We start from the raw sequence: 23,974 nt of genomic DNA, 5'->3' as shown, positions 1-23,974 counted from the left end.
GATGGCTTAGTAAAGGGCAAAAATGTACACTCAAAAGCTTGTCTTCATGATTCCTTTTTTTTTTTGAGACAAAATCTTGCTTTGTTGTCCAGGTTAGAGTGAGTGCCATGACATCAGCCTAGCTCACAGCAACCTCAAACTCAAGCAATCTTGCTGTCTCAGACTCCCAAGTAGCTGGGACTACAGGCATTTGCCACCATGCCTGGCTAATTTTTTCTATATATATTAGTTGGCCAATGAATTTCTTTCTATTTATAGTAGAGATGGGCTCTTGCTCTTGCTCAGGCTGGTTTTGAACTCCTGACCTTGAGCAATACTGCCTGCCTCGGCCTCCCAGAGTGCTAGGATTATAGGTGTGAGCCACCGCGCCTAGCCTTCACGATTCCTTTTTCATGCACTTGCTATTTCTTTTATTGACTCCCACGCATGTGCCAGTGTACTTTCAGCAGCAGTGTCTCTGGGCAGGGCGGGCTGGTGAAAGTTTGCCAAGGCCCCAAGTGCCGGGGAGCTACTAATAGCGTGTTCACCAGGCGGAGCCATGGCACCAGCCTCTAGGACCAGAGCCAGAGTGGTCATCTGGGGTCAGCCACCAAGACCCGTGGGGCAAGTCCAGGAGGGGCCTGCAGCCTTCCAGTCCAGAACAGCTCTGCCCATGCTCCCGCCTATGCCGGGATTCACCCTACAGCGCCCGGGGCCTGGGCTATGGAGACCCAGCGCTGGTCGTTTAGGCTCAGATACGATGTCAGCAGGAACTAGGCCTTGCTGTTTCCCTCTCAGCCTGCCCATGACGTGGCTACAAGTCATAGCTATGTGATGGAGGGCCAGCTCTCAAGAAGAGAGGGTGTTCAAAATTAAAGCAAATAACTGCTCGGCCAGGAGCATGAAGGGAGAGGATGTGTTGCCTGTGAGAGCAGATGTCCTCGCTATGTTCCCGAAACATGCCCAGCTGGGGTCTGTGACAGCGAAACCCGTCACATCCTCCTTTTAAGCAAGTCCTCAGTGACAGCCTTTCGCTTCTCTGGGTGTGTTTCTCAAAGCCTCGGCCTCCTGGTGCTGCTGCCCTGAGAGCAGCAAGGGAATCCCCTGGGGATGCTGAAGCAGAAGGGCAGGCCTGGGCCTGGGATTCTGCATTCTGACCAGGTCACGTCCCTGCGGCTGGTCCACGGACCGCACTTTGAGTAGCAAGGCCTTCGAGCCCGGCGTTTTCTGACCATGTGTTCTAGACATGGACAGCTGGTGGGAATGTGGACTTTGAACAAGGCAGGCTCTCAAAGAATAAGATGCCAGCTTGCCGCTGCCTCCTGCTCCTGCCTTGAGCTGCCTTCCTTCCTCCTTGGGCTTTGCCACTGAGGAGGCGGGGAGCTGGCCCCCGCCAGGGAGACCTGCCGCTCTACGAGCCTGTGGGCTGGCTTCTCCTGGGAAGGCTGGAAACTGGGTCTCCTGCTCTGTCACCTGGTCAACGTGCTTGGCTGTGCAGCTGCCCCTGGCCGTGTCTTCCGCAACGGCCGGGTCGGAAGGAAGTGGGGAGCCGCCGGTTCCCAGGGAGAGGCTGCAGGAATCAGCCCTAGAACCGCATCTTACCTGCCGCTGGGGAAAGGAGGGAACGCGACAGACTTTAGCTTCTTGTCCTCTGCGGCCGACAGGCAGTTTTTGATGGTCTCTTCAAGCTGTTCTTCACATTTGTCAGAGCCCCACTGAGGGATGTGACAGTGGATGACAAATTTGGCTGCAAGTCCACTGGATTGGCTGACGGCGGCTGGGACATGGGAGACAAAAAACAAAAACAAAAACCTGCTGGTTATTTCCTCAGTCTTCACCCTATGTTAGGAGGCTGGGCCGAACCTTCTCCGCGGGGGACAGGGAACTGATGGGGAAGCTGGCTGGACAACGCCCCATGCTTCTGATGGGGACTGTGTCTGCCAGGGGGCAGGGGCTGTGTCGGAATGGCTCTAGACAACCAGCGTGCGCTTCGGATAAAAAATTAATGCTGATGGGACAACATGTCACTTTCACGTGGTCTGTCCCTGAGTTGGGCTGCCTCCTCTCGGTGTTCCCTAGTCACAGCCACACTCCGAAATCCCCTCTGGTGGCTGTGGTCCGTTGAGGAATGACCTCCCCAAAACATCCGAGTCCTAACTCCTGGGAGCTGTGGGTGCTACCTTACAAGGCAAAGGGACTTAGTAGATCTGATTAAGTTAAGGACCATGACTTGGGGAGGTGATCCTGGGTTAAGGGTGAGCCCTAAATATATCACCAGGGTCCTTATGAGAGAGGCCAGAGGTCAAGGCGATGTGATGACAGAGCAGAGATTGGAGAGACCCAGCCAGGAGCCAAGGAATGTTGCAGCCTAGAAGCTGGGAAAGGCAAGAACGGGATTCTCCCCTGAGCCTCTGGAAGGAACCAGCCCTGCCTCAAGACCTTGGTTTTAGCCTTTTAAAACTCACTGTGGACTTCTGACTTCTAGAACTGCAGGATGATACATTTGTGTTGTTTGCAGCCACAGGGAATGAATGGAATGGCTTTTAAAAAGTAGGCGTGTCTGAGCCCGACCCCCAGGTATCCTGACTCAGGTGGTCTGGCTTAGGGCTTACCCTTCTGCAATTCTAGGACCCTGCATGAGTTGAGAACTGCTGAACCTGACTGTATACTTCCTTGGACAGGGATATATATATACATATATATATATGTGTGTGTGTGTGTGTGTGTGTGTATGTGTAAGGCTGGTGGCTGGGGGGCGGGGGGGGGGCCGCTCCCCTCCCTAGATCAAAAAGAAAAGGCTCACCAGACGAGACCTGCCAAGGACAACTTCCAGGCCCAGCTGAAAACAACAACACCTGAATGTCCACCCAGATAAGAAAGTTTTCGGTTCCTGGATTCCGCAAATACCGCTAGCCCTCCTATTTCTCAATAACTGCTATTTCTCAATAATCGCCGAAGGTCACAGTGGAAAACCCCCAGCTCTTCCCGCCAAAAGTCCCTAGCCCACCCCAAAGAATATAAAGGCCTCACCCCCTCCAAACGGACATGACTGCTTGGGCTCCCTCTCTTGGGACCCAGGAACCTCGTCCGGGAGCGCTCAACAAAGCCATGTTATTTGGCCCTACTCTCTCTCTCGTTGTCTGCTTCTTTCGCCACTGGAAAACTTTACATTATATATATGTATTTTTGAGACAGGGTCTCACACTGTCACCTGGGCTAGAGTGCTGTGGTGTCATCATAGCTCACTGCAACCTTCAACTCCTGGGCTCAAGCGATCTTCCTCAGCCTCCTGAGTAGCTGGCACTATAGGTGCACGCACGTCACAATGCTCAGTTAATTTTTCTGTTTTTAGTAGAGCCCTGTTTTTAGTGGTCCCACCTCGGCCTCCCAGAGTGCTAGAATTACAGGTGTGAGCCACCGCGCCCTGCATGAAGGTTTCCTCTTGATTTTCGAAACTTCTGAAGCTTCACCACAATGTGCCAGGTTTTGGATTTATTTTCATTAAATATGCTTGATATTTTCAACCTGTGGACTCATGTTGTGATATTGTGAACTATATATTTGGTCTTCATCCCATTTCCTGGCATTCAACTCCTAAAATCCCTGGAATCCCCAAAGTGCTTTTTGTTTTTATTTATTTTTTTAATTTTTATTTATTTTGAGACAGAGTCTCACTTTGTTGCCCAGGCTAGAGCAAGTGCTGTGGCATCAGCCTAGCTCACAGCAACCTCAATCTCCTGGGCTCAAGCCATCCTCCGGCCTCAGCCTCCCAAGTAGCTGGGACTACAGGCATGCGCCACCATGCCCGGATAATTTTTTGTATACATTTTTAGTTGGTCAATTAATTTCTTCCTATTTTTGGTAGAGATGGGCTGGTTTCGAACTCCTGAACTTGAGCAATCCATCCACCTCGGCTTCCCAGAGTGCTAAGATTATAGGTGTGAGCCACCACACCTGGCCTAGTGTTGTCTTTTTGTTGGCTTATGTTGACGGATAGCTTCAGGGTAGGGCTGGTCACCAGAAAGACAAAGGCAGGATGAGAGGATTGTAGAGGATTGGGACTCTCAGCTTCAACCCATCCCACCAAGCTCCAGGGAGGAGAAAGGGCTGAAGGTCAAGTTGATCACCAATGGCCAATGGTTTAATCAATCACATCTACATTCTGAAGCCTCCATAAAACCCCAAGGGTACCAGGTGCAGAGAGCTTCTGGATAGCAGGACACGTGGAGGGTCCTGGAGGGTGGTGTGCCCAGGTGGGGCATGGAAATTGCATCCCTTCTCCCAGACCTCGCCCTATGAATCTCTCCATCCGGATCCTTTGTAATATCCTTTATAATAAACCGGTAAATGTGTTACCCTGGGTTCTATGAGCTGCTCCAGCAAATTAGTAGAACCCAAAGAGGGGGCCGCCGGAACCCCAACTTGAAACAGGTTGGTTCGGAGGCCCAGGCTTGTGACTGGCGTCTGAAGGTGGGAGCGGCAGTTTGGGAATTAAGCCCCGACCTGTGGAATCTGATGCCGCCTCCAGGTAGAGAGAGTCGGAATTGAATTGGAGGACAGCCAGCTGGCGTCCGCTGCGGACCGACTGTTCATTGGTGGTGAGGAGAACCCCCACGCCCCACCCTGTTCGGTCGCAGAGGTCTCCTGTGTTGATGATTGCTGTTGCTTTAGTGTGAGAGCAAAGGGAAAACACGGGTTGAGTTCTTCCAAACAGTGTTTCCTTCTGGAAGATTCTCTCAGCTGTGACCTCTATAATACTGCTTCTCTACCTTCTATTTTCTGCCTTTGGAACTCTGTTTAGAAGCGTGTTGGAGCCTCTCTGTGTGGAGCAGCTCTCTCCTCTTCCTGTCTGGTAGTTTGCTGGGGGCCTCCCTCGGCCCCCAGGCCGGCAGGCCAGGTGCAGTCTTAGGTGGATCTGGCCTCAGCCCTCTGTGTCGTGGTTCTGTAAGGGATGCGGTAGACCCAGGCCTGGCGCCAGTGGGCAATGGGACCCTGGGCTGGGTGTGAGGTCTGCCCCTTTTTGCTACCCTAGGAAGACGGATTTTACATGAGCTCTGGGTGGTGGCCAGAGCTTTGGCTTCCTGTATGGGCTGCTGGAGTCTTTCTAGTCCCTTGCGTTGAGCAGTGGTCCTGGCTGTGGTCACCTCCACGCGTGATGGGGCTCAGCATGTTTCTAGGCCTGTGGCCCAGGGTCCGGCAGCTGTGCAGTTGCAGCTGTGGCTCTTCTGTCCCTGTTCCCGCATACGCTCGTCTTGTATTTGAGTGTGGCTCTTCCTTACAATTTTGAAAAAGAAGCTGCGTCTATCACCGCTACCCATAGGGGAGTGGTGTGTGCAGATCTGGAGTGTGGACTATATTCTCTCTCGGCCAGAAGCCCCCATCATTCTCTAACAGTCAACTCTAATCAAGACAGTCCTCTGCTTCAACTTTCAAGGTGGCCCCGCTTGGCCAGACAGGGTCAGATTCAGAGCTTTCCGGAGAGCCTGCGGCCCAGCCTCATTGTGGCTGTCATTTGTATCCTGAAAGCTGACCCAGGGCTCCCTGCCGTGTGTGACAGTCCTTGCACAGGTGGTCTCAGGCCCTCCCTGCAGTCCTCCCAGCCCCCCACGCTGAGGTCGTGGCTCCCCCTCTGTACCCCATTTATGCTCCTGAGGACATTTTTCTCTGAAGCCCTGGCTTTACTGCAGCCCTTGGCACCCACTGGGCGTATGAGGAGCGAACTGACTGGGGACTTTGTGTAGCTGGGAACACGGATCTGAGGTTTACATCCATTTGTCAAAAAGTTGCCCCAGTAGCTTTGGTGACACGTGTTCACACGAACCTTGTGCACACATGTTCCCAGCAGCTCTATTCACAGTAGCCAAAGGTGGAAACAACTCCATTTCCCACCGATGAGTGGAGAAACAAAATGGAATGTGGCTCAGCCACAAAAGGAGGGAAGTGCTGTTGCATGCTACAGCATGGGTGGACTTTGAAAACGCTATGGTAAGCGAAAGAAGCCAGACACAAAAGCTCCCATGATCTATAGTTCCATTTACATGAAATGTCCAGAATAGGCAGATCCACAGGGGCAGAAAGGAGATTAGTGGTTGCCAGGCGCCGGGGTGGGCGGAGGGGGTGGGAAGGCCTGCCGTCTTAATGGGTAGGGGGTTTCTGTATGAGGTGACATAAAACCTCTGGAACTAGATAGTGATGATGGGGGCACGACATTGTAGGAATAGGTATTGTCACTGCATTATACACTTTAAAATGGTTTCAGCAGTACATTTTACGGTAAGTGTATTTTACACCCACCCCCCTCCCCCCAGCGTGCAGTGAACCCAGTGGCTCCAGACCATTTGGGGGGAATCTCGTGCAAAATGACTTGAATTATCTAGACACGTTATAGTCCCCAAAGTGCATCTGAAAGGATCCACGAGGTCTGCTCCAAATGATCTGAGAGATGCTAAAACAGCTTTCTGATTCGCTAGGGCTTACTGTCTCGGAAGCTGAACGTGCAGGGGGCATGCGAGGGGCGGCGCCTTCCCACGCTGGCCGTAGGGCCGGATTCCACACTCACCTTCAGCAACTTCCAAGGGGCCTTGGGATTTGCGAAGCTCCTTTACTGTTTCCAAGAACTCTTTCCCCCCAGCCTTTTCCAAGGCTTTACCTGCAGAGGGAAACAATGAAGCCACTGTGGTTGTTCTTTCGATGTAATTATACCTTCTGACAAAATTCTTAGTAAGCCAGGGGAAAAAAAAAAAACACTTAGAAATTAAGACTCAAACTTCCCACTTGTTATGCTGGTTTGCCAGTGGTCACCGGTGGCCGGGTCTCCGGGCCCCTGTCCAGCAGACTTAGACCAAGCAAGTGTAGCAAGTTGTTTCTTTAAGCTTTTTATTCATTTAGCAAACTGTAAAAGGACCTTTTTAGAGGTGACCTGACCAGAAAGTAATCTCATGACATGAGTTCCAAAAATGATTTTTTTTTTAAAAAAAACTGAGATTCCAGCATTGAGTTTTATGGGTTCAGTACCCGTGTTGAGAGCTCTGAAGTCCTGTTCCCATCTCAGGCCACCAACATATTGTAAGTCCTTGGGGTCAGGACAGACAGAGCCTGGAGTGTTGCTCCGCTAACCTAGGCTTCAATTTTCAACTGAAAAACAAAGAGATGTGAGAGGCTAATCTCCAAGGACTTTCCTGTTGGCAGACCCCTTGAGTCTTTGATGTTAGGGCAATTCCCTACTCAACAGCTTAGGATCCTGCTCCAACAGAGGCCAAGAGGGGCCCCCCAGGAGGTGGCAGGACTCCACTCTGGCCCAGCAGGAGTCCCCACCCCTGAGCACCAGGGGACCCAGCCCCTCTCCCCACACTCATGTCTCAGAGATGACATGTTCTATCCCAGGATGGCAGCTGCTCTTGGGCAGGAGATGAGGTGTTTCCACACGTGTATTTTCATCTTCTAAGGAACTTGCTCATCTGGAAGTCTGGGGCAAGTCTCAGCTCTCTCTCTTTGGTAATCATTATTATTATCAATATTAATACAGTTCAGAAGTTTCCCTAGAGCTGGGAGATAGAGCTTTCCTACTCCACACTCAGCCACTCAGATCTGTCTGGGGAGACACAATGCATCGTTTAGGACAAGTGTCTGTTCTATTAATAGCAGTCACTCTCCACTGCCGGTGGGCCGCGGGAGGGGGTTTCGTCATTAATGTGCTTGGGTTTCAACACCACAGCTGGGAAATGGGGACCACAGACTATGCCCAGCGCCGCCGGGTCTCCTTCCTGGCCCCCAGACTCCGGGCCCCTGGGACCTGCTGGGTGCAGAAGCCTGGAGAAGGCCGGGTAACCGAGGCTGGTAGGCGGCTCACGCTGAGAAGCAGGGAGATAGGTCTACACTGCCGCACTCTGCCCCACTCTGCATTCAGGTCAGGGGCCCAGTGGGGTGTGGAGAAGGCCAAGCAAATCCACCCTCCTCACTGAAGACTGTTAAGAAGCAGGCAGCCTGCAGAGGCGATGAGGAAGTTTCTCTCTGTGCAGGCATTCCCATGAACAAACGAGGGAATGCTAGAATGAGAGTATCACTGCTTCGCAGCCCCTAACGAATAGAAAAATCTACGGGGTGTTCCAGAAGTCGCCATACATAGGGACTTTGTGAAATTTTGTAATGAAATTTTGTAAATAAAGGTACATTTAGCTACAATGTCCCATTTTCCCTAGGTATGGTGACCTGGGGACACCCTGTAGGGAAGGGGCATCCATGGCTGCTAGCCTCACAGGGAGACGCCGGCCAGGTGTGCCTGCCGGAGCGAGACGCCGCTGCCCTGACCCAGGAGTCTTGTCCAAAGGCTTTGAACCTGCACCTCATTAAACCTCTAGTCCAATTGCCAGTTTATATTATATACAAACAGGAAGAAACGTATTTAATGACACCAGGAGGATGCAATTAACAAATTCCAGACTGTGGGAAACCTACAGGACAAATGAGCCAGCTTCCTCGGCAAATAAATTGCAGGGAAATAAGAGAGAGAGGAAGGGGGACACTATGAGCTACAGGAGACTTTTCAACCAGTTGCCGTGTGTGGACTCATCTGGATCCTAAATCAAATAAATTTTTTATGATATATCATGTATGATATAATTAAATTGGAACACTGGTTATTTGTTGATACTCTTTTTTTTTTTTGTAAGGTATGATAACGGCATTGTGCTTATGTTATTAAAAATAGCCCTTAGCTTTTAGAGATCGTTCTGAACTAGCCACAGAGAAAATGAAATGATGTCTGGAAATATGTGGAGAAGGGAAGAGCTGAAACAAACTTGGGCATGGGTGGTGAGTATTGCATCTAGTTGGGTAGGATTTCGTTATACGTTTTTGTGTATGCTCAAACTGTAATAACATAATGTTTGAAGAAGAATAAATCCGGGCCTTAGCTGCATGGGATGGTTGGCTTGGGAGATGGTGGTGGAGAAACATCTCATCATGGGAGGGCTCATAACATCACAGCAGTGATGGAAAAGACAGCTGATGGTTAAGGCTCAGGGGCCCAGCGCTGTGCTAGGCCCATGCATGTATCATCAATTCAATCGTCACCGCACCCCTGTGGGACAGGTACTATTGCCATCCTCACCTACAAAGAAGGAGACAGAGATGGGGGGCGGTGCTAAGAAGCCTGCCCAACGTCACATAGCTAGGAAGTGATTCAAAAGCTGGGACACAGACCAGACAGACCCAGAACCTGCTCTTCTAACCACCTGGCCACCTTTCAGCCCATTTCAAGATCACGCTGCTGGGAGCCGGGCTGGAGTTTTTGCTCTCGTATCAGTCCTCTTTCTACTCTACCATGGTGCTATTTACAAAAACAAAGAAGTATCTTTGCAGTTTTTCTGATATAAAAGTGTGAACACTATAAGAAATGTGTAAAGTAGGAACAGTGCAACTTGTTTTGTAAGAAGTTAGGACACCTATGCAGCGGTCGAGATTGAGGCCACCAGGGGTGTCTTGAGGCCTGTTTCTCCGTGATGCTGGTTTTCCCCAGTGCTGTCCTATCTCCTGTTCAGCACAGCAAGTGGCCGCCGGGCCAGGATGGAACCATGAGTAAGTCCAGGAACCTGGGCCCCCTGGTGCTACCACCAGGGCTGAATGACTAGCACCTGTATCCCAGGGACAAAGCCCTTTCTTTGCTCACTTTACCCTTTCAGTGAAGAGTTTAAGGCAGTTCTGTCTGGTAAAAGTGGACAAGATAGTGACTTTTTTTTTTTTTTGGTAAAGATGAGGTCTCACCATGTTGCCCAGGCTGGTATTGAACTCCTGGGCTCAAGCAATCCCCTGGCCTTGGCCTCCCAAAGTGCTGGGATTACAGGTGTGAGCCACTGCGCACCTGGCCAGAGGTGGTGACTATCATTAACCTGCTGTTGTTTCCAGTGACCCTGACAGCTTCCCCTCCAAGCTCCTCCACCCTGCCTAGTGACGGCTTGCCCCACTCAGGGGACAGGTGGCAAACCACTGGTAAAATAACGATGATCATAGCTTTACAGAAGACTTAATTTTTTCTAGATGTCCATTTCCCATTTTTCCAACGCCATTCTCAATATTTAACCTTAAAATATATGTGCAGTTTTATCCAGAACATGTACAACAGTATTTACTGTAGCACTACTCATGATAGCCCTCACTAGAAACTACCCAGCCACCATCAATGGTGAAATAGACCAATAAACTGTGGTGTGTTTGTGCAGCATAATACTACACAGCAAGGAAAATGAATGAACACAACACTGTGGATGGATTTCACAAATGCTGAGTTAAACAAAAGGAGTCAGACACAGAAAAGTATATGATTTCATTTATATAAAATTCAAAGCAGATGAAGCCCATTTATGCTGTTAGAAGACAGGCTGGTGTTTATCTTTGGAAGGGATAATGACCAGAAAGGAGGAGGAAGGGACTTCTGGGGTGCTGGCGGGGGTCTGCTTCCAGACTAGGTGCCAGTTGCACGGTGGTGTTCACTTTGAGACAAATCCATCAAGCTATACACTAATGATCTGTTTTTATATAATACCTCAATATAAATTCCAAAAAATATATGCAGGATTAAAACAAAGTTGGTTACTCTCTAGCAGAGCAGTTTAATTACACACAGGGACAGAGTTTGACATGGGACCCCAAGCCCTGGGGTAGCCAGTTGACGACGAAAAGCGGGCTATTCTATGACACCTCTACCCGAGTCTCAGGACCTTACCTATGTCTTCCTTGAGGTCAATTTCGGCTGTGGTTGGGTGAACAATGCCCTCCACTCTCATGGAGCCAATATGGCTGATGTCACTCTGGGTCAAGGACAGCTGCATTAGGAAGAAAACGTGGAGAATATGAGAAAGGTCAAATCCCATTGAAAAATCTTACATTTTACCTGACACTCATTACTTCTCTGTAATTATTCACACCAAATATAAACACGAAGGCTGCACATAGAGCAACAACGTCAAGTCTCCTGGGTGTTTGTTTGGTCTTCCATAGGCTCCCTGAGCTCAGGGGATTTGATCTTCACCTTGAGGCTAGCAGTATGCAACAATCTGCCTCCTCTTCCCTGAAATGAGAACAGGACCTCCCCTCTTCTTTCTGTCCCTTGCAGCTTATGCCTTGGGTTCCAACCCTGGTGGCCTTGGTTTTAGGTGCTGCATCCTCTGAGGAGCTCCTGCATGGGAAGCTACGCCACGGAGCAGCACAGAACATTTGGGGCAGGGCTCTGAAGCCACTGACCTTGCTGGAGAGAAGCAATGGGCTCTGAGATTCCAACCTGCCAATGTCTGGCCACCTTGCCCTTTGGGGACTACATTCTGGGGGCCACCCTTGGGATATGCCCTATGTGTTCGTAGCAGAGTGGAATGGAGGGCATTCTCCATTGTTTGCCCATGGGAGCAGGAACTTTGTGTTCTCCTGGCTAAGTCAGAGACAGTTAATTGTCATGGAACCGTGGACAGTCCCGAGAGTGGACATAAATTTCACCTCTTTGCTTCCCTGCTTTCACCAATGATGAATTAGGAACCTGCTACATTGATGCTCTTCTTAGAACGTGCTCTCCCGATTGCTTGTATGGAGGGTCACTCTATTGTTAGGATGCAAACATGAGGCTACCAGAGCTATGATTAACTGACTATTTCCTGGTGGTATCTTATTTCAGCCCCAGTTGACTTGGTAGATTAATCGCCTGCTCAGTAAACTTCACACTCGCAGGCATGAATTATTTGCATCCCTGGCTGGGCTGCTGCTGTGTTGCTGAAGACCGTTGAAATGTATATCCCCGTTTGTTTTCTTTCTGCAGCCTAGGAAGGCAAGCCGGCTGAATTATTGGCAAATAATTCATGTCTAACACCAGGGACATTCAAGAAACATATTTCTATTTTCATTCTTTGATAAATTACACCGAACCAAGCAAGATGTAGGCCTCTCAGAAGCTATTTTAAAGTTAGCTATGGATTTTTTGGGTAGGCACAGAAACAACTGGGTGTAGGGAATTCCCAGCAAAACCAGTAGCGACAGACTGGAAAGATTCTCTACGTTTACCTTTGGCTGACCAATGCCAGCATTAACAATTTTCAGCACCAAAGTGCTTGATCAATTTCACAGTGCAGAAATTGCCATAGCTCTTTAGTGTAAAAATGAGTAATTCAAGACTAGAGTGAAAGTCTATAAGGGGGAGCAAGGGATAATGGCATCATTGCTTGTAAATGGTAGGTTATAAAAGTATAATAGTGTTTCACTACAGCACGTTGCACTTCTCTTTATTACCTTCTGCCCCAGAACAAGGCTCTTAGAAGACAGGATGGTGAATCCATCCCCTGGCCCATCTTCGGAGGTGGAATTTGAAGTTCCTTCTTTATCGCTGTCCTTTGGTTTGGACTGTTGGTAGAAATCAGAAGGACGGATGAGAACCAATCCAGAAAAAGCCCCACGTGGCTTTATTAAGCTCTTCCCATGGCTGCCACCCACTTGGATGCGAAGGGGAACGGTTAGGCATTATGTTCTACTGTTTCTTGTTGGAGGGAAGCAAGGGAGAGCAACATAAGGAAAAGAAAAGGGAACTGCAAAATATAAACTGTGTAGTCCACCCAGACTTGGACATGAGTACCTTAGTCTTGCTCTTTTCAATGCCGGCAGCTTATGCTGACAAACATCAGAGCCCAGAGGGGCTGTGCAGGGCCCAATGCCTTACCTCCCTCCTCCCCAGGATTTCCCTGGGGCACAGTGGCAGTGGAGTGAGCTCTTACATGATCCACCCCCCCCCCCCCCGCCTTTTTAAAATAGGGTCTTGCTCTGTCACCCAGGCTGGAGTGCAGTGGGCTGATTAGAGCTCACTGCAGTATCAAACTCCTGGGCTCAAGCGATCCTCCTACCTAAGCCTCCCAGGTAGCTGGGACTACAGGTGTGGGCCACCACATCTGGCTAATTTAAAAAAAATTTTAGGCCGGGCGCGGTGGCTCACGCCTGTAATCCTAGCTCTCTGGGAGGCCGAGGCGGGTGGATTGCTCGAGGTCAGGAGTTCAAAACCAGCCTGAGCAAGAGCGAGACCCCGTCTCTACTATAAATAGAAAGAAATTAATTGGCCAACTAATATATATACAAAAAATTAGCCGGGCATGGTGGTGAATGCCTGTAGTCCCAGCTACTTGGAAGGCTGAGGCAGGAGGATTGCTTGAGCCAGGAGTTTGAGGTTGCTGTGAGCGAGGCTGACGCCACGGCACTCACTCTAGCCTGGGCAACAAAGCGAGACTCTGTCTCAAAAATAAAAAAAAAAATAAAAAAAAAATAAAAAAAATTTTAGAGATGGGGTCTTGCTATGTTGCCCAGGTTGGTTTCAAACTCCTGGACTCAAGCGATCCTCTCAGATAGGCCTTCCAAAGTGCTGAGATTACAGGCATGAGCCCCCATGCCAAGACTCTTACATGATCTTTTGTGTTATCATGGAGGTCTGGTGGAATGAAAATTTCACAACCTCAAAAGCAGCACTGTCAATGGAACTTTCTGCGATCTTAGAAATGTTCTGTCTGTGATCTTCAGTGCGACTAAGTAATTGAAATGCGGCTAGTGCAACTGATGAGCTGAATTTTTAATTTGATTTAACTTCAATTCAAGTTTAAATAGCTACATGTGACTAGTGGTTACTGCACTGGGCAGCATATGAAGATTTTTTTTTTTTTTTTTTTTTTTTAGGCAATTACAAGATGAAGCATATGAAGATATTATCCACAAGTGGCATCTCTGAGCTAAGCTACTCAGCACATCAAGCTATCCAGAACACCTGAAATGCCACTGGCTGAACTCAGAGGACTACCTGAGAGCTTGTTTAGTGTGCAACATGGAGCTCTGCAGAGCAATAAAAAACAGGTTCTAGGCTATCATCTCTCACTTAAGATTTTTTTGGGGAGGGAAGGGCAGTAAAAGGAATCTGAAGACCCCATGCTTTGAGTTTGGAAATCTCTAGAAGATCCTGTTTGATGATTTGGGCTCAAATCTCAAAGGCCCTCTATTCTACATACGCATTCTTGTCATTTTCTCCAAAATCCAAGCTGCAGAGAGTCCCCAGTCCTTCAGAGGTGCCATTGTTTCATCTTTAAACCTGCCTCTTGTTCCATGGGTGTCTTAGTCCCTCTGGGCTGCTATACCAACATACCACAGACTGGGTGGCTCGTAAACAACAGAAACCTATTTCTCACGGGTCTGGAGGCAGGAAGGCCTCAAGGTCAGATGCCTTGTCTTGGGGAAGGCCTGCTTCCTTGCAGAGATGCCTCCTAACCGTGTCCTCACATGGCAAAGAGGCAAACAAGCTCAGCGCCTGGCCTCTTTGAAGGGCCCTAGTCCCAGTCACAGGGGCTCTGTCCTCATGACTTGTCACCTTCCAAAGGCTCCACCTCTTAATACCATCAACTTGGGGTTAGGTTTCAACTTAGGGATTGGGATGGGGGGGATACCAATATTTAGACCATAGCAGCGGGAGGGCCTGGGCCATGAAACAGCCTTGACTCACCTTTTTGGACGTCCTTGGCTTGGCGGCCTTGGATTTCTTGCCTCCCTTCTTGCCTGACGCGGCCTTCCTTCCTCTCTTCTCTGGGGGCGGGGAGAGGATAGTTTCCGACTTGCCTTTGGTCCCTCGCTTTTTGGCCAGCAGTTCGGGGTGAATTCTGGGCAGGACGCCTCCACTGGCAATGGTCACTCCTTTTAGCAGCTGAAGAGACAGAGGCATGAGCTCGAGCAGCAAACAGCCCACTGGTTCTGGATTTCATACGGTTCTAACTGTCGGCAAAACAAGGCTTAAATCTGCTCTTTGCTTTCCCAAAGAAATTGCGTAATACACGATTTAATTGGCTTCCCCCTCCTTCAGTTGTAGAGCGCTTCTCTGTAGGTATCAAGGCATCCCGTGATGTTGTACAGAAAGCAAAACAAAGCAAAGCAAAATAAAAGGGTTGTAGAAGCTGGAACCAGGGATGTTGCCCAGGGCTCTGGAATTCCAGACACAACAGAGGATAAAGAGCTTCACATGTGGGGAGCCCAGCTTGACAAAATTAGGTTCAAAGGTTAACGCAAAGACTAGACCCAGTTAATGAGAGACCAGTGGTGTCCTCACTCTTGGATGTGTATTCCAACAGTAAAATATGTTTGATCATGCACTTCCCAATTGATACATGTTTATTTATTTGTAAATAATTGACAAGTACTGCTACACGAATATATTCTGCATATTCTAAAGCAGTGCTACCCCAAGCGTGGTTTGTGACCATGGCTCTCCATGAATGTTACCCATCTGTGACAAGGTAAGTACAGACAGCACGAGTAAGAGTCTTGAATCTTTTACAGCAAGTTGACAGAGTTGCTCTGCATCTATTGATCTGATAAAAAATTGTGGCTTATAGTTTGCCCTTGTTTTTATGTTTTTCTAGTAATTGATTTTTATTATATTTTTCTGAAGTTACCAGTCCATGATAGATTGGCAACACAAACTGATTCTTCACTACAGTTTGAGACGAATGAGAATAGAAAATTACTATAAATGAAAATAAATAGAAATAAAAATTCTTATACTATTCACCCACTGCCTTGCCTATCTTAGGGTAGAGAGGGAGCAGTCAATTGACGTTGGAGTCAGTTTCAAAATATAAAGGGTCAGTTCTAATATATAAGGAAGGATTCTCTTGCTCTCATTAGAAAAAATTATCAACAAAGTTTGGGCAAAGAAGCTGTGAAGAGACCGTGTGCTAAGCCTTCCTCAGCAACACACAGAACTTGTCTTTAAAGAGGAAAGGAAGGTCTGGAAAGACCTAGAATATATAATGGGATCTGTTCCAGAGGGAATTTTATTTCGAATCTGAATTATATAGCTAGCAGAATTTGTTCTTTTATGTGGTCTGAATTGTTTTGTGCAGATGTGTTTGGGAACAGCAGCAGGAATGACTCGTGGCCAGCCAGGTCCACATGCAGGAGCATGTTTGGCAAAGCCCTTCTGCGGCATGTCCCAGTGCTTCAGACGTACCTGGTTGAGCTCCTCGTCATTGGCTACTGCCAGCAGGATGTGTCTCGGGGCTATCCGGGCCTTCTTGTTGTCCCTCGCGGCATTCCCAGCCAATTCTAGGATTTCCGCTGAAATCACAAGGGGGTATTAACAGGCCATCCCATAATGGGACCTGGGTTTTCTAAAGCCTTCAACTTTGATCGCATTTATTCATTTATGATTTTTATGCCTGGGCCTACAGAGAAATCCAGGAAGCTGGAAAGATCTAGGCTCACAGACAGGTACGATATTTCAGCGAGATGATGCTTTATCTGGTGGCAAACTCTTCTAGTCGTCCCTCAACATGAACTCTCCTTCCTTAGCCCATGGGCCCCTGCGTCTTTGCCGAGCCCATCACTGCAGGAAGGAAGACTCTATTTCCCACCCTCCTGTGTTGAAAAGTGTGGTCATGTGGCCAAGTTCTGGCCCACGGAAGGCAAGCAGCTGTGCCGTATGCATGGGAAGGGTGCCAGTGAGTCGGCCGTGTCCCTCCGTTGCCACTGGCAGACTGAGGACACGATGGCTGGAATTCGAGCAGCATCTTTGGCTAATGAGAAGAAGTTGTGGGTGACCGAGCGACAAAATAGAAGGAGACTTTAGTCTCCTCACCAATCTAGACTGTCTTTTCTAGACTTCTTTGGTACGTGAGTGAAATAAACACTAATGTTCAAGCCACCGTCAGCGGAAGTCAATCCTGATCAATAAAGAATCCTAATATAGAACCTGAATTTTTTTTCAGTCTACAAACGGCAGGGCCGTCTCTGAAGAGAAGAGTGGTGTGGGTAAGTCTGTCTTTGGTACCCATCGGTATTCCTTTTAGGCTTCCCTTTTCCCATTGCTTGATGCCTCAGGTCCCTGCTGTCCTAGAGGAAGGGGACGGGAAGAGCTGATGTACACTGTGCCAGGAGGAAATGCTCAGCCCAGAAAGGGAATTCCTAAGGCGGGTGCCCAAGACTCCTGGTAGGAGGGCATGTTCTATAGCCCTCAGGACTTAATAACGGCTGTGACTTTAACAAACACGCCATTTGGTAAATGTGAAAAATTCATAAAAGGGAATTTTCCTAAAGCTATTTCACATGCCATCAATATAATATTTGGGGTCAAAATTTAAAAAAAAAAAAACTGTTGCATTGATTTCTATCATCTGCATGCTTTTCCCCTTCCTCCTCTGTCTTATTTTGTTCTTTTTCTTTCTTCCTCAATTTTAGAGGGATGTTCTGCTACGTCAAATTTGTCTGCCTTCAAAAGCATGAATGAGCCTTTAAAGAAAAATTCCTTCCCTTAGAAAGCTGGGGGCAATGTGCCAATGTGTTGACTCACTGAGAATAAAGGGAAAAAAGTGTGTGTACATGCATCTGCATGAATGTACGGTGTGTGTGTGTGTGTGTGCGCGCGTGTATGCAGGCACATATGTGTGCGTGTGCGGGGGGTGAGCTAGTACAATGGCATAAACACTAACCCCTAAAATTAATGAGCGATTCAGTACGAGTCTTTATAATCAACCTCATTTCCAATAAAATCACACGAAATTGCCATCATTCATGAAAATCTACAGCAAGAATAAAAACTTGGCATAAGTATGCCATATTAACTAAGCAAATGTGATTAACAAAAAATAGAGTAAAATAAACATTGGAGTTAAATATTTATACGGCATTTTCACAATGAAAAAATGCTAAATCACTGCAAATACATTCTCACATCTTTTCCAGATTATTGAGCAATGAATGTTGTGTTTACCAACAATTCATTTACACAGTGACCGCGTTTTCTGAATCAAAGATTGGGGCGCTGTGGTTTGAGGAGCGTGAGCATACTTGTTGGGACAGTGGGAGATTTGAAATTAATGCCGTGTTAGATAATCGGGTTTGCTGCCTTCAGGTTGTTGCCCAACCAGTGTTGGTTTACATTGTGTACAAGATGGAAGGACAAAGACTCTCCCAAAATAATATGCGTGAGCTTTACAACATCCCTTTTGGCTGAAGAAATCATTCTTTTTACCACCCATATTCAGCTGTATTCCAGATGGAAGTGTGACTTTTGAGAAGTGAGGGGTTTGCTATAGAAGTCTCTACTGCTTAAGGAATAATGATCTTCCTACAAAATCTGCAGTGAAACAAATTTGTGCTGTGTAAATCCAGTTTTCCTATTGACTGCCAATATAAAGGATTTGGCAGGATTAATAAAATCCTCGAGATCAATACAAACACTCAAGAATGCAGCAAACTTTTGCAGCTCGTGTGGCTATATTTGCCACCATAACACCTGAAACTCGTAATGATGATTAATGTTATTTCAAACATTTAAACAGGGACGTCCCTGTCCAAGGATGTGCAGACTAAACATCCAAAAGAGAAGAACGACTTGCTCCAGATTTTCTGCTTGTGTTATTTTTGTTAAGAAGTTTTTCTCTTTGAAGAAAAAAGTCCTACCTCTGCTTTTGCACTAGAACACAGAATCAAGGTTTGCTTTGTTATAAATTCCACCAGCAGGGTAGTTCAAGAGGCCAGTGGCATGTCCACCGAGCGTCACCTGCATGCCCTGAACCATGCTGCACACTGAATCTCAGCCTTCAGTTTTGTCGGTGCTGCATTTGGTTCTGGCAGATTTTTCATCTTTGCATCTGTGTCTCAAGCTGCAAATAACCTGACCTTCTTCCGGGGCTTCCTGAAGGCTTCAATTAGCCCTGCCTCTCAAGCTGACGGTTAATTTGATGAACTTGGGGAGGGCGCTTAACTTCTTCCACTAAGTGCCGGTAACAGGAGGCAGGAAAGTGATGGTCCAAGATGCTAAATTCAATTCAATTGCTCAGAAGCTTAAAACTGGGGGTGGGGGGGCTTCTTGATCCCCACAACCATCTAGGAAAAGGGATGAGTGGAGTGCTCCTTCCCCCGAGGTGCGGGCCCCAGAAATGACAGTCCCCTGAAATGAGCAGGTGCCGCAAACTCTCCGGAATCATGCACAATGGGGAGCTGTACACTTTAACTTAGAGTCACGAAGCAAGTCTGTTTGTGAAAGCTTTAAAACTCTGTTTCTTTTTGTTGAAGAAAAAGAATCGTTTTGATTCCAGCCCCCAGGAAACAGGATAAACCACATTAAATGTAGGGTTGGGGCAGGGACACGGAGTGACCACTCCTTGAAGACTCTCCTTCCCTGGCCCCTTCCTCCTTGCCCACTTGCCCTCTTGCCCCCGGGGCTCTGTCTGTGCTCTCTGCTTTGCTTGGGCCACAAAGGCTCCAGGGAAGTCCCATCCGGTATTTCTAAAATACAAATGCAATAATGCAAATCATTAGATAACAAAAAGCGTGGTGTTAAGAGGAGAGACCCAATTATGTGGGAATGGTGTGTAAATAATGGGTCTCTATGTTACACTGTGATTTCATCAGATGCCCTGAAATTCAACCCTATTTTAAGATCTACTTCTTCTTCTTCATTTTTTACTACTTCTACATTTTTCTACTTCTTCTTCTTCTTCTTTTTTTTTTTTGTGAGACAGAGTCTCACTCTGTTGCCTGGACTAGAATGCTGTGGCATCAGCCTAGCTCATGGCAACCTCAGACTCCTGGGCTCAAGCGATCCTACTGCCTCAGCCTCCCGAGTAGCTGGGACTACAGGCATGTGCCACCATGCCCGGCTAATTTTTTCTATATAGTTTTAGTTGGCCAACTAATTTCTTTCTATTTTTTTAGTAGAGATGGGGTCTTGCTCTTGCTCAGGCTGGTCTCCAACTCTTTTTTTTTGAGACAGAGTCTCCCTTTGTTGCCCAGGCTAGAGTGAGTGCTGTGGTGACAACCTAGCTCACAGCAACCTCAAACTCCTGGGCTCAAGCAATCCTGCTGCCTCGGCCTCCCGAGTAGCTGGGACTACAGGCATGTGCCACCATGCCTGGCTAATTTTTTCTATATTAGTTGGCCAATGAATTTCTTTCTATTTATAGTAGAGATGGGGTCTCGCTCTTGCTCAGGCTGGTTTTGAACTCCTGACCTTGAGCAATCCTCCCGCCTCGGCCTCCCAGAGAGCTAGGATTACAGGCGTGAGCCACCTCGCCCGGCCTTGGACCTACTTCTTCTGTCAGTTAAAAATATATCACAGAACACCTTCTCACCGTAAAATGATTACAACCAATTCATTCTCAATATCTTACATTTATACTCTATCCATTGCTGATAAATATTAATACAAAATACTTTTCCAGAATTCAAGGCTGTTTTTTGGCTCCATTTTTCCTTGCTTACGCTGGGGAAGTGAACTGGTCAACATTATCGCAGTTCTATAGGTCAAGAAACCGATGTATGAACGTGGTGGCCATTCTGGGAGGCTTGAGCATGTTAGAGTCAGCATGTGGGAGATGAGCAGTCAGGCACGCATTCCTCACACCGGGGCTGGGAACACCACGTGGCTCTCACGGCAGATGCCGGGCTAGCTGGGCAGCCAGTCCAGAGGATCGGGCAAGGCAGATGCTATCTGGCCTGGTGTCGCTGAGAATTTGTTCATCCTCTTGTCTGACTGTTCCCAGCCTTTTCTTCCTGGCCGTTCCTGTGGCGCCAAGTTTCCTTCCAGAGGTGGTGGGTGGCAGAGAGGGCCTTCAGAAACCACAGACAGGAATCCGAGGAGAGGGTGAACTGGCCAGAGGAAGCCCGCTGATGGTGGCCCTGCTGGCTCCCAGGACATTAGCGGGAAAATCCCGGTTCACTCGGAGGCGAATAGCACAGAGATTTGGGCAGGAGGGGAGAGCTGAATGCTGTCACTTAAACAATGTTATGCAGGTCACCTAGGAGAGGCTGTGCCTGCATGTAAGAGGTGGTGTCCACAAGACTCTGATGTCCCCACAGGGGACGCTGTGGTGTATCCGTCTGCTCTCAGTAACCCTGCCCCTTCTGGGAGCTGGAGCCCTCTGACCTGGGCTCAGAGCCTCCAGCCTGTTCGGGGGTCCCCGGAGGCCCGGCTTTCCTGCCAGGCTCCTTGTCGCCATATCTCTGGCCTCGCTCCCTCCGGCAGGGGCGACGCCTTGCTGGTGCCAGGAATCCCTCTGGTGGTCTGGTGAGGTCCAGAGACCTCTTTTCAGAATAAGGTGTTTTTTTAATTTTAATTTTTGTGAGACAGGGCCTTGTTCTGTCGCCCTGGCTAGAGTGCAGTGGCATCATCCTATCTCACAGCAACTTCAAACTCCTGGGCTCAAGCAATCCTTCTGCCTCAGCCTCCTGAGTAGCTGGGACTACAGGCTCATATCACGATGCCTGGCTAATTTTTCTATTTTTTTTTTTTTTTTTTTTTTTTTTTTGAGACAGAGTCTCACTTTGTTGCCTAGGCTAGAGTGAGTGCCGTGGCGTCAGCCTAGCTCACAGCAACCTCAGACTCCTGGGCTCAAGCGATCCTTCTGTCTCAGCCTCCCAAGTAGCTGGGACTACAGGCATGCGCCACCATGCCCGGCTAATTTTTTCTATATATATTAGTTGGCCAATTAGTTTCTTTCTATTTATAGTAGAGACGGGGTCTCGCTCTTGCTCAGGCTGGTTTTGAACTCCCGACCTCGAGCAATCCGCCCGCCTCGGCCTCCCAGAGAGCTAGGATTACAGGCGTGAGCCACCGCGCCCGGCCAATTTTTCTATTTTTAATAGAGATGGGATCTCTTGTTCAGGCTGGTCTTGAGCCCCTGACCTCAAGCGATCCTCCCCCCTCAGCCTCCCAAAGTGCTAGGATTACAGGTGTGAGCCACCTCACAGTAATATTACGAGCAGTAGAGGCATGAGCCCACGGGTTCATAGCAGGTGAACAACAGAGCCAGAATGCAGGCTCAGGCCTGGCTGAGTCCAGCGTTCCTGCCCACTCTGCTCCCCTGGACGTCTTATCAGCACGAAGCTCAACAGATCCACGCCGAGCCCCTCCTCCTGCAAGCCGTTCCTGCCCACTGTCCGCCACTTCAGCTGCGGGCACCATTCTCCACCCACCAGCTGCTTTCCTCTCTCTTCTTCCTCTTGGTCAAACTCCTATGTCCATCTCCAACCCTGGTGACCGAGTGCACATCTCCATCCTCAAGCCATGGCAGAGGGGCCTGAAAGAAAGCAGCTGGTCCAGCCCCGCAGGCTCCGGGTCCTCCTGGACACCCTTGCCCACCGATCTAGCCTGTCATGGAGCAGAGCTGCCTGGCCTCCAGAACACTCCCAGAATGTCCCCTTCTCCCCATCCCACTGTGCGCCGCTGGTTTCCTGGGTACTCTCTGCTCTCCAGTGACACTAAAACAGCCTCCTGCCCCCCCCCCGCCCCCCCCCGTCTCCTGGACTCTGATCTTGCTCCCCGACAACTGTTCTCCACCTAAAGCCAGAGCGATGCCCCAAATGCCTCCTCCTCCCTTTGAGGGCTCATGTGTGCGTGTGTGTGTGTGTGTGTGTGTGTTTGTGTGTGTGTGTGTGTGAGAGAGAGAGAGAGAGAGAGAAATGTGCACATCCTCAGTGTGGCTTTCAAGGACCGTCACAGTCTGGCCCCTGCCTCCTGGCTCCCATTTCACCTTTCACCCCTCCCAGGCACATGGAACTTCCTCCAGTTCCTGGAAAGGGCCATGCACTTCCTGCAAACTTTGGGGTCTTCCCCGTCATCCCCACCTCCTTGACCATCTTCCCCCAACCCAACTCTTTCCCCATCCCACTCGAGCTGACTCCTACCAATTCCCCACTAGCTGCCCATCAGAATCACATGGGTCGGGGAAAGCTTTTAAGAATCCCAATGCCCAGAAAAGACTCCAGAATCTCTGGGGAGCAGGACCCAGGCATCAGGATCTGAAATCAGTCGACTTGAGAAAAAGCAGGGCGGAGAACCTGGCTTAGGTCCGACAACTCTTGCTTTACATAAGCAGAGCCCTCTCCCCGCCTGCTCTTCCCAAACTTCCTCCGGCCTCCTGCCCATCTTACTGTGATGGCTCGAATGCTAGTCCTCTCTGCTGGGCTGTAAAGCCAGAAAGGCAGAACCTTCAAGTCCTGATCCAAAGGAGGCACTCAGTCAAGATCTGTCTCATGTATAGGAAAGTCATTTCAAGGGTGACAGGTGGCTACCACCCTGGGAACTCACTTCCCCAGACAAAATCAGTTGATGGCCCTTCAACAAACAAACACAAATAGATTAACCAACCCCCCACTTCATTTACTCAAGAGTGGCCTGTAATTCCATTAATAAGATTCATTCCTTTGAATTAAAACTCCTTATCTCATTAAAATGCAAATTCAGCCTGAAAACACACCACCTTAACAGAATTAGTCATTTACTTTCCCTTGAATGATTTTATCAGCTCTTAATAGAGAGGAGAGGGGAAGAATGACCATTCATTGAGTGCATCCTGTGCACCAGCCTTTTGACATACACGGGCTCACTGAATCAGGTTAAAGGCGCTAGCTCTGGAGACAGCTCAAGCTCAGGGAGGTTAAGGCAACAGATCTGGTAAATTGGTAAATCCGGATTTTAACTGACATCTAAGCCTCTGCTCTCTCAACTCCAGCCTGCGTTTGGAGGGGAGAAAAGACACAAGAAGGAAACGACAGGCCTGGGCTTCAGAAGGCCGACTCCACCTCCTCCTCCATGTGGCCCGTATGTGCTGGACTCGGAGACCTGCCCCAAGGCAGGTGCGTTCTTGGCAATGGCATCCTCTGACATGGACTTAACGGGTTGTTTTGAAGCTTCATATATACCTTTCTCAAAGTCCCTCTCCTCCCTTCCTGGGAGATTTTCCCATCAGATTGCTGGGTCCCACCCCAGACCGAGTGAATCAGACCCCCTGGGGGTACGGCTGGGAACCCACATTCTAAGCAAGCATTCCCCAAGTCCTTAGGCTGGCGGCTGAAGACTGGCTATGGTCTTGCTACTCACAGTGTGGTCCTGGGACCAGCAGCAGCAGCACCTGGGAGCTCGTGAGAAAGCAGAGTCTCAGTTCCCACCCTAGCCCTTGTCAACAAGATGCCCTGGTGACCCACGCCACTTTGGAGTATA

At 48.7% G+C, this 23,974-nt stretch overlaps 1 protein-coding gene across 1 annotated transcript in view; it reads right to left on the bottom strand.

Moving 5' to 3' along the window:
* The window catches only part of MACROH2A2 (macroH2A.2 histone), a 47,599-nt gene that overhangs the window by 1,129 nt on the left and 22,496 nt on the right, over nucleotides 1-23,974 (bottom strand). Inside the window, exons 3-8 of the mRNA XM_012762633.3 lie at nucleotides 15,983-16,089; nucleotides 14,483-14,680; nucleotides 12,247-12,357; nucleotides 10,700-10,799; nucleotides 6,539-6,628; nucleotides 1,582-1,756 (exon numbers count right to left, since the gene is read on the bottom strand). Coding sequence (XP_012618087.1) covers nucleotides 1,582-1,756; nucleotides 6,539-6,628; nucleotides 10,700-10,799; nucleotides 12,247-12,357; nucleotides 14,483-14,680; nucleotides 15,983-16,089 — 781 coding nt within the window. The remainder of the gene's footprint in view (nucleotides 1-1,581; nucleotides 1,757-6,538; nucleotides 6,629-10,699; nucleotides 10,800-12,246; nucleotides 12,358-14,482; nucleotides 14,681-15,982; nucleotides 16,090-23,974) is intronic.

The sequence above is a fragment of the Microcebus murinus genome, chromosome 14 (assembly GCF_040939455.1).
Source record: "Microcebus murinus isolate Inina chromosome 14, M.murinus_Inina_mat1.0, whole genome shotgun sequence".
Lineage (NCBI taxonomy): Eukaryota > Metazoa > Chordata > Mammalia > Primates > Cheirogaleidae > Microcebus > Microcebus murinus.
Note: the sequence above shows the minus strand (reverse complement) of the source record. Positions and strands in the feature narration are given on the sequence as shown.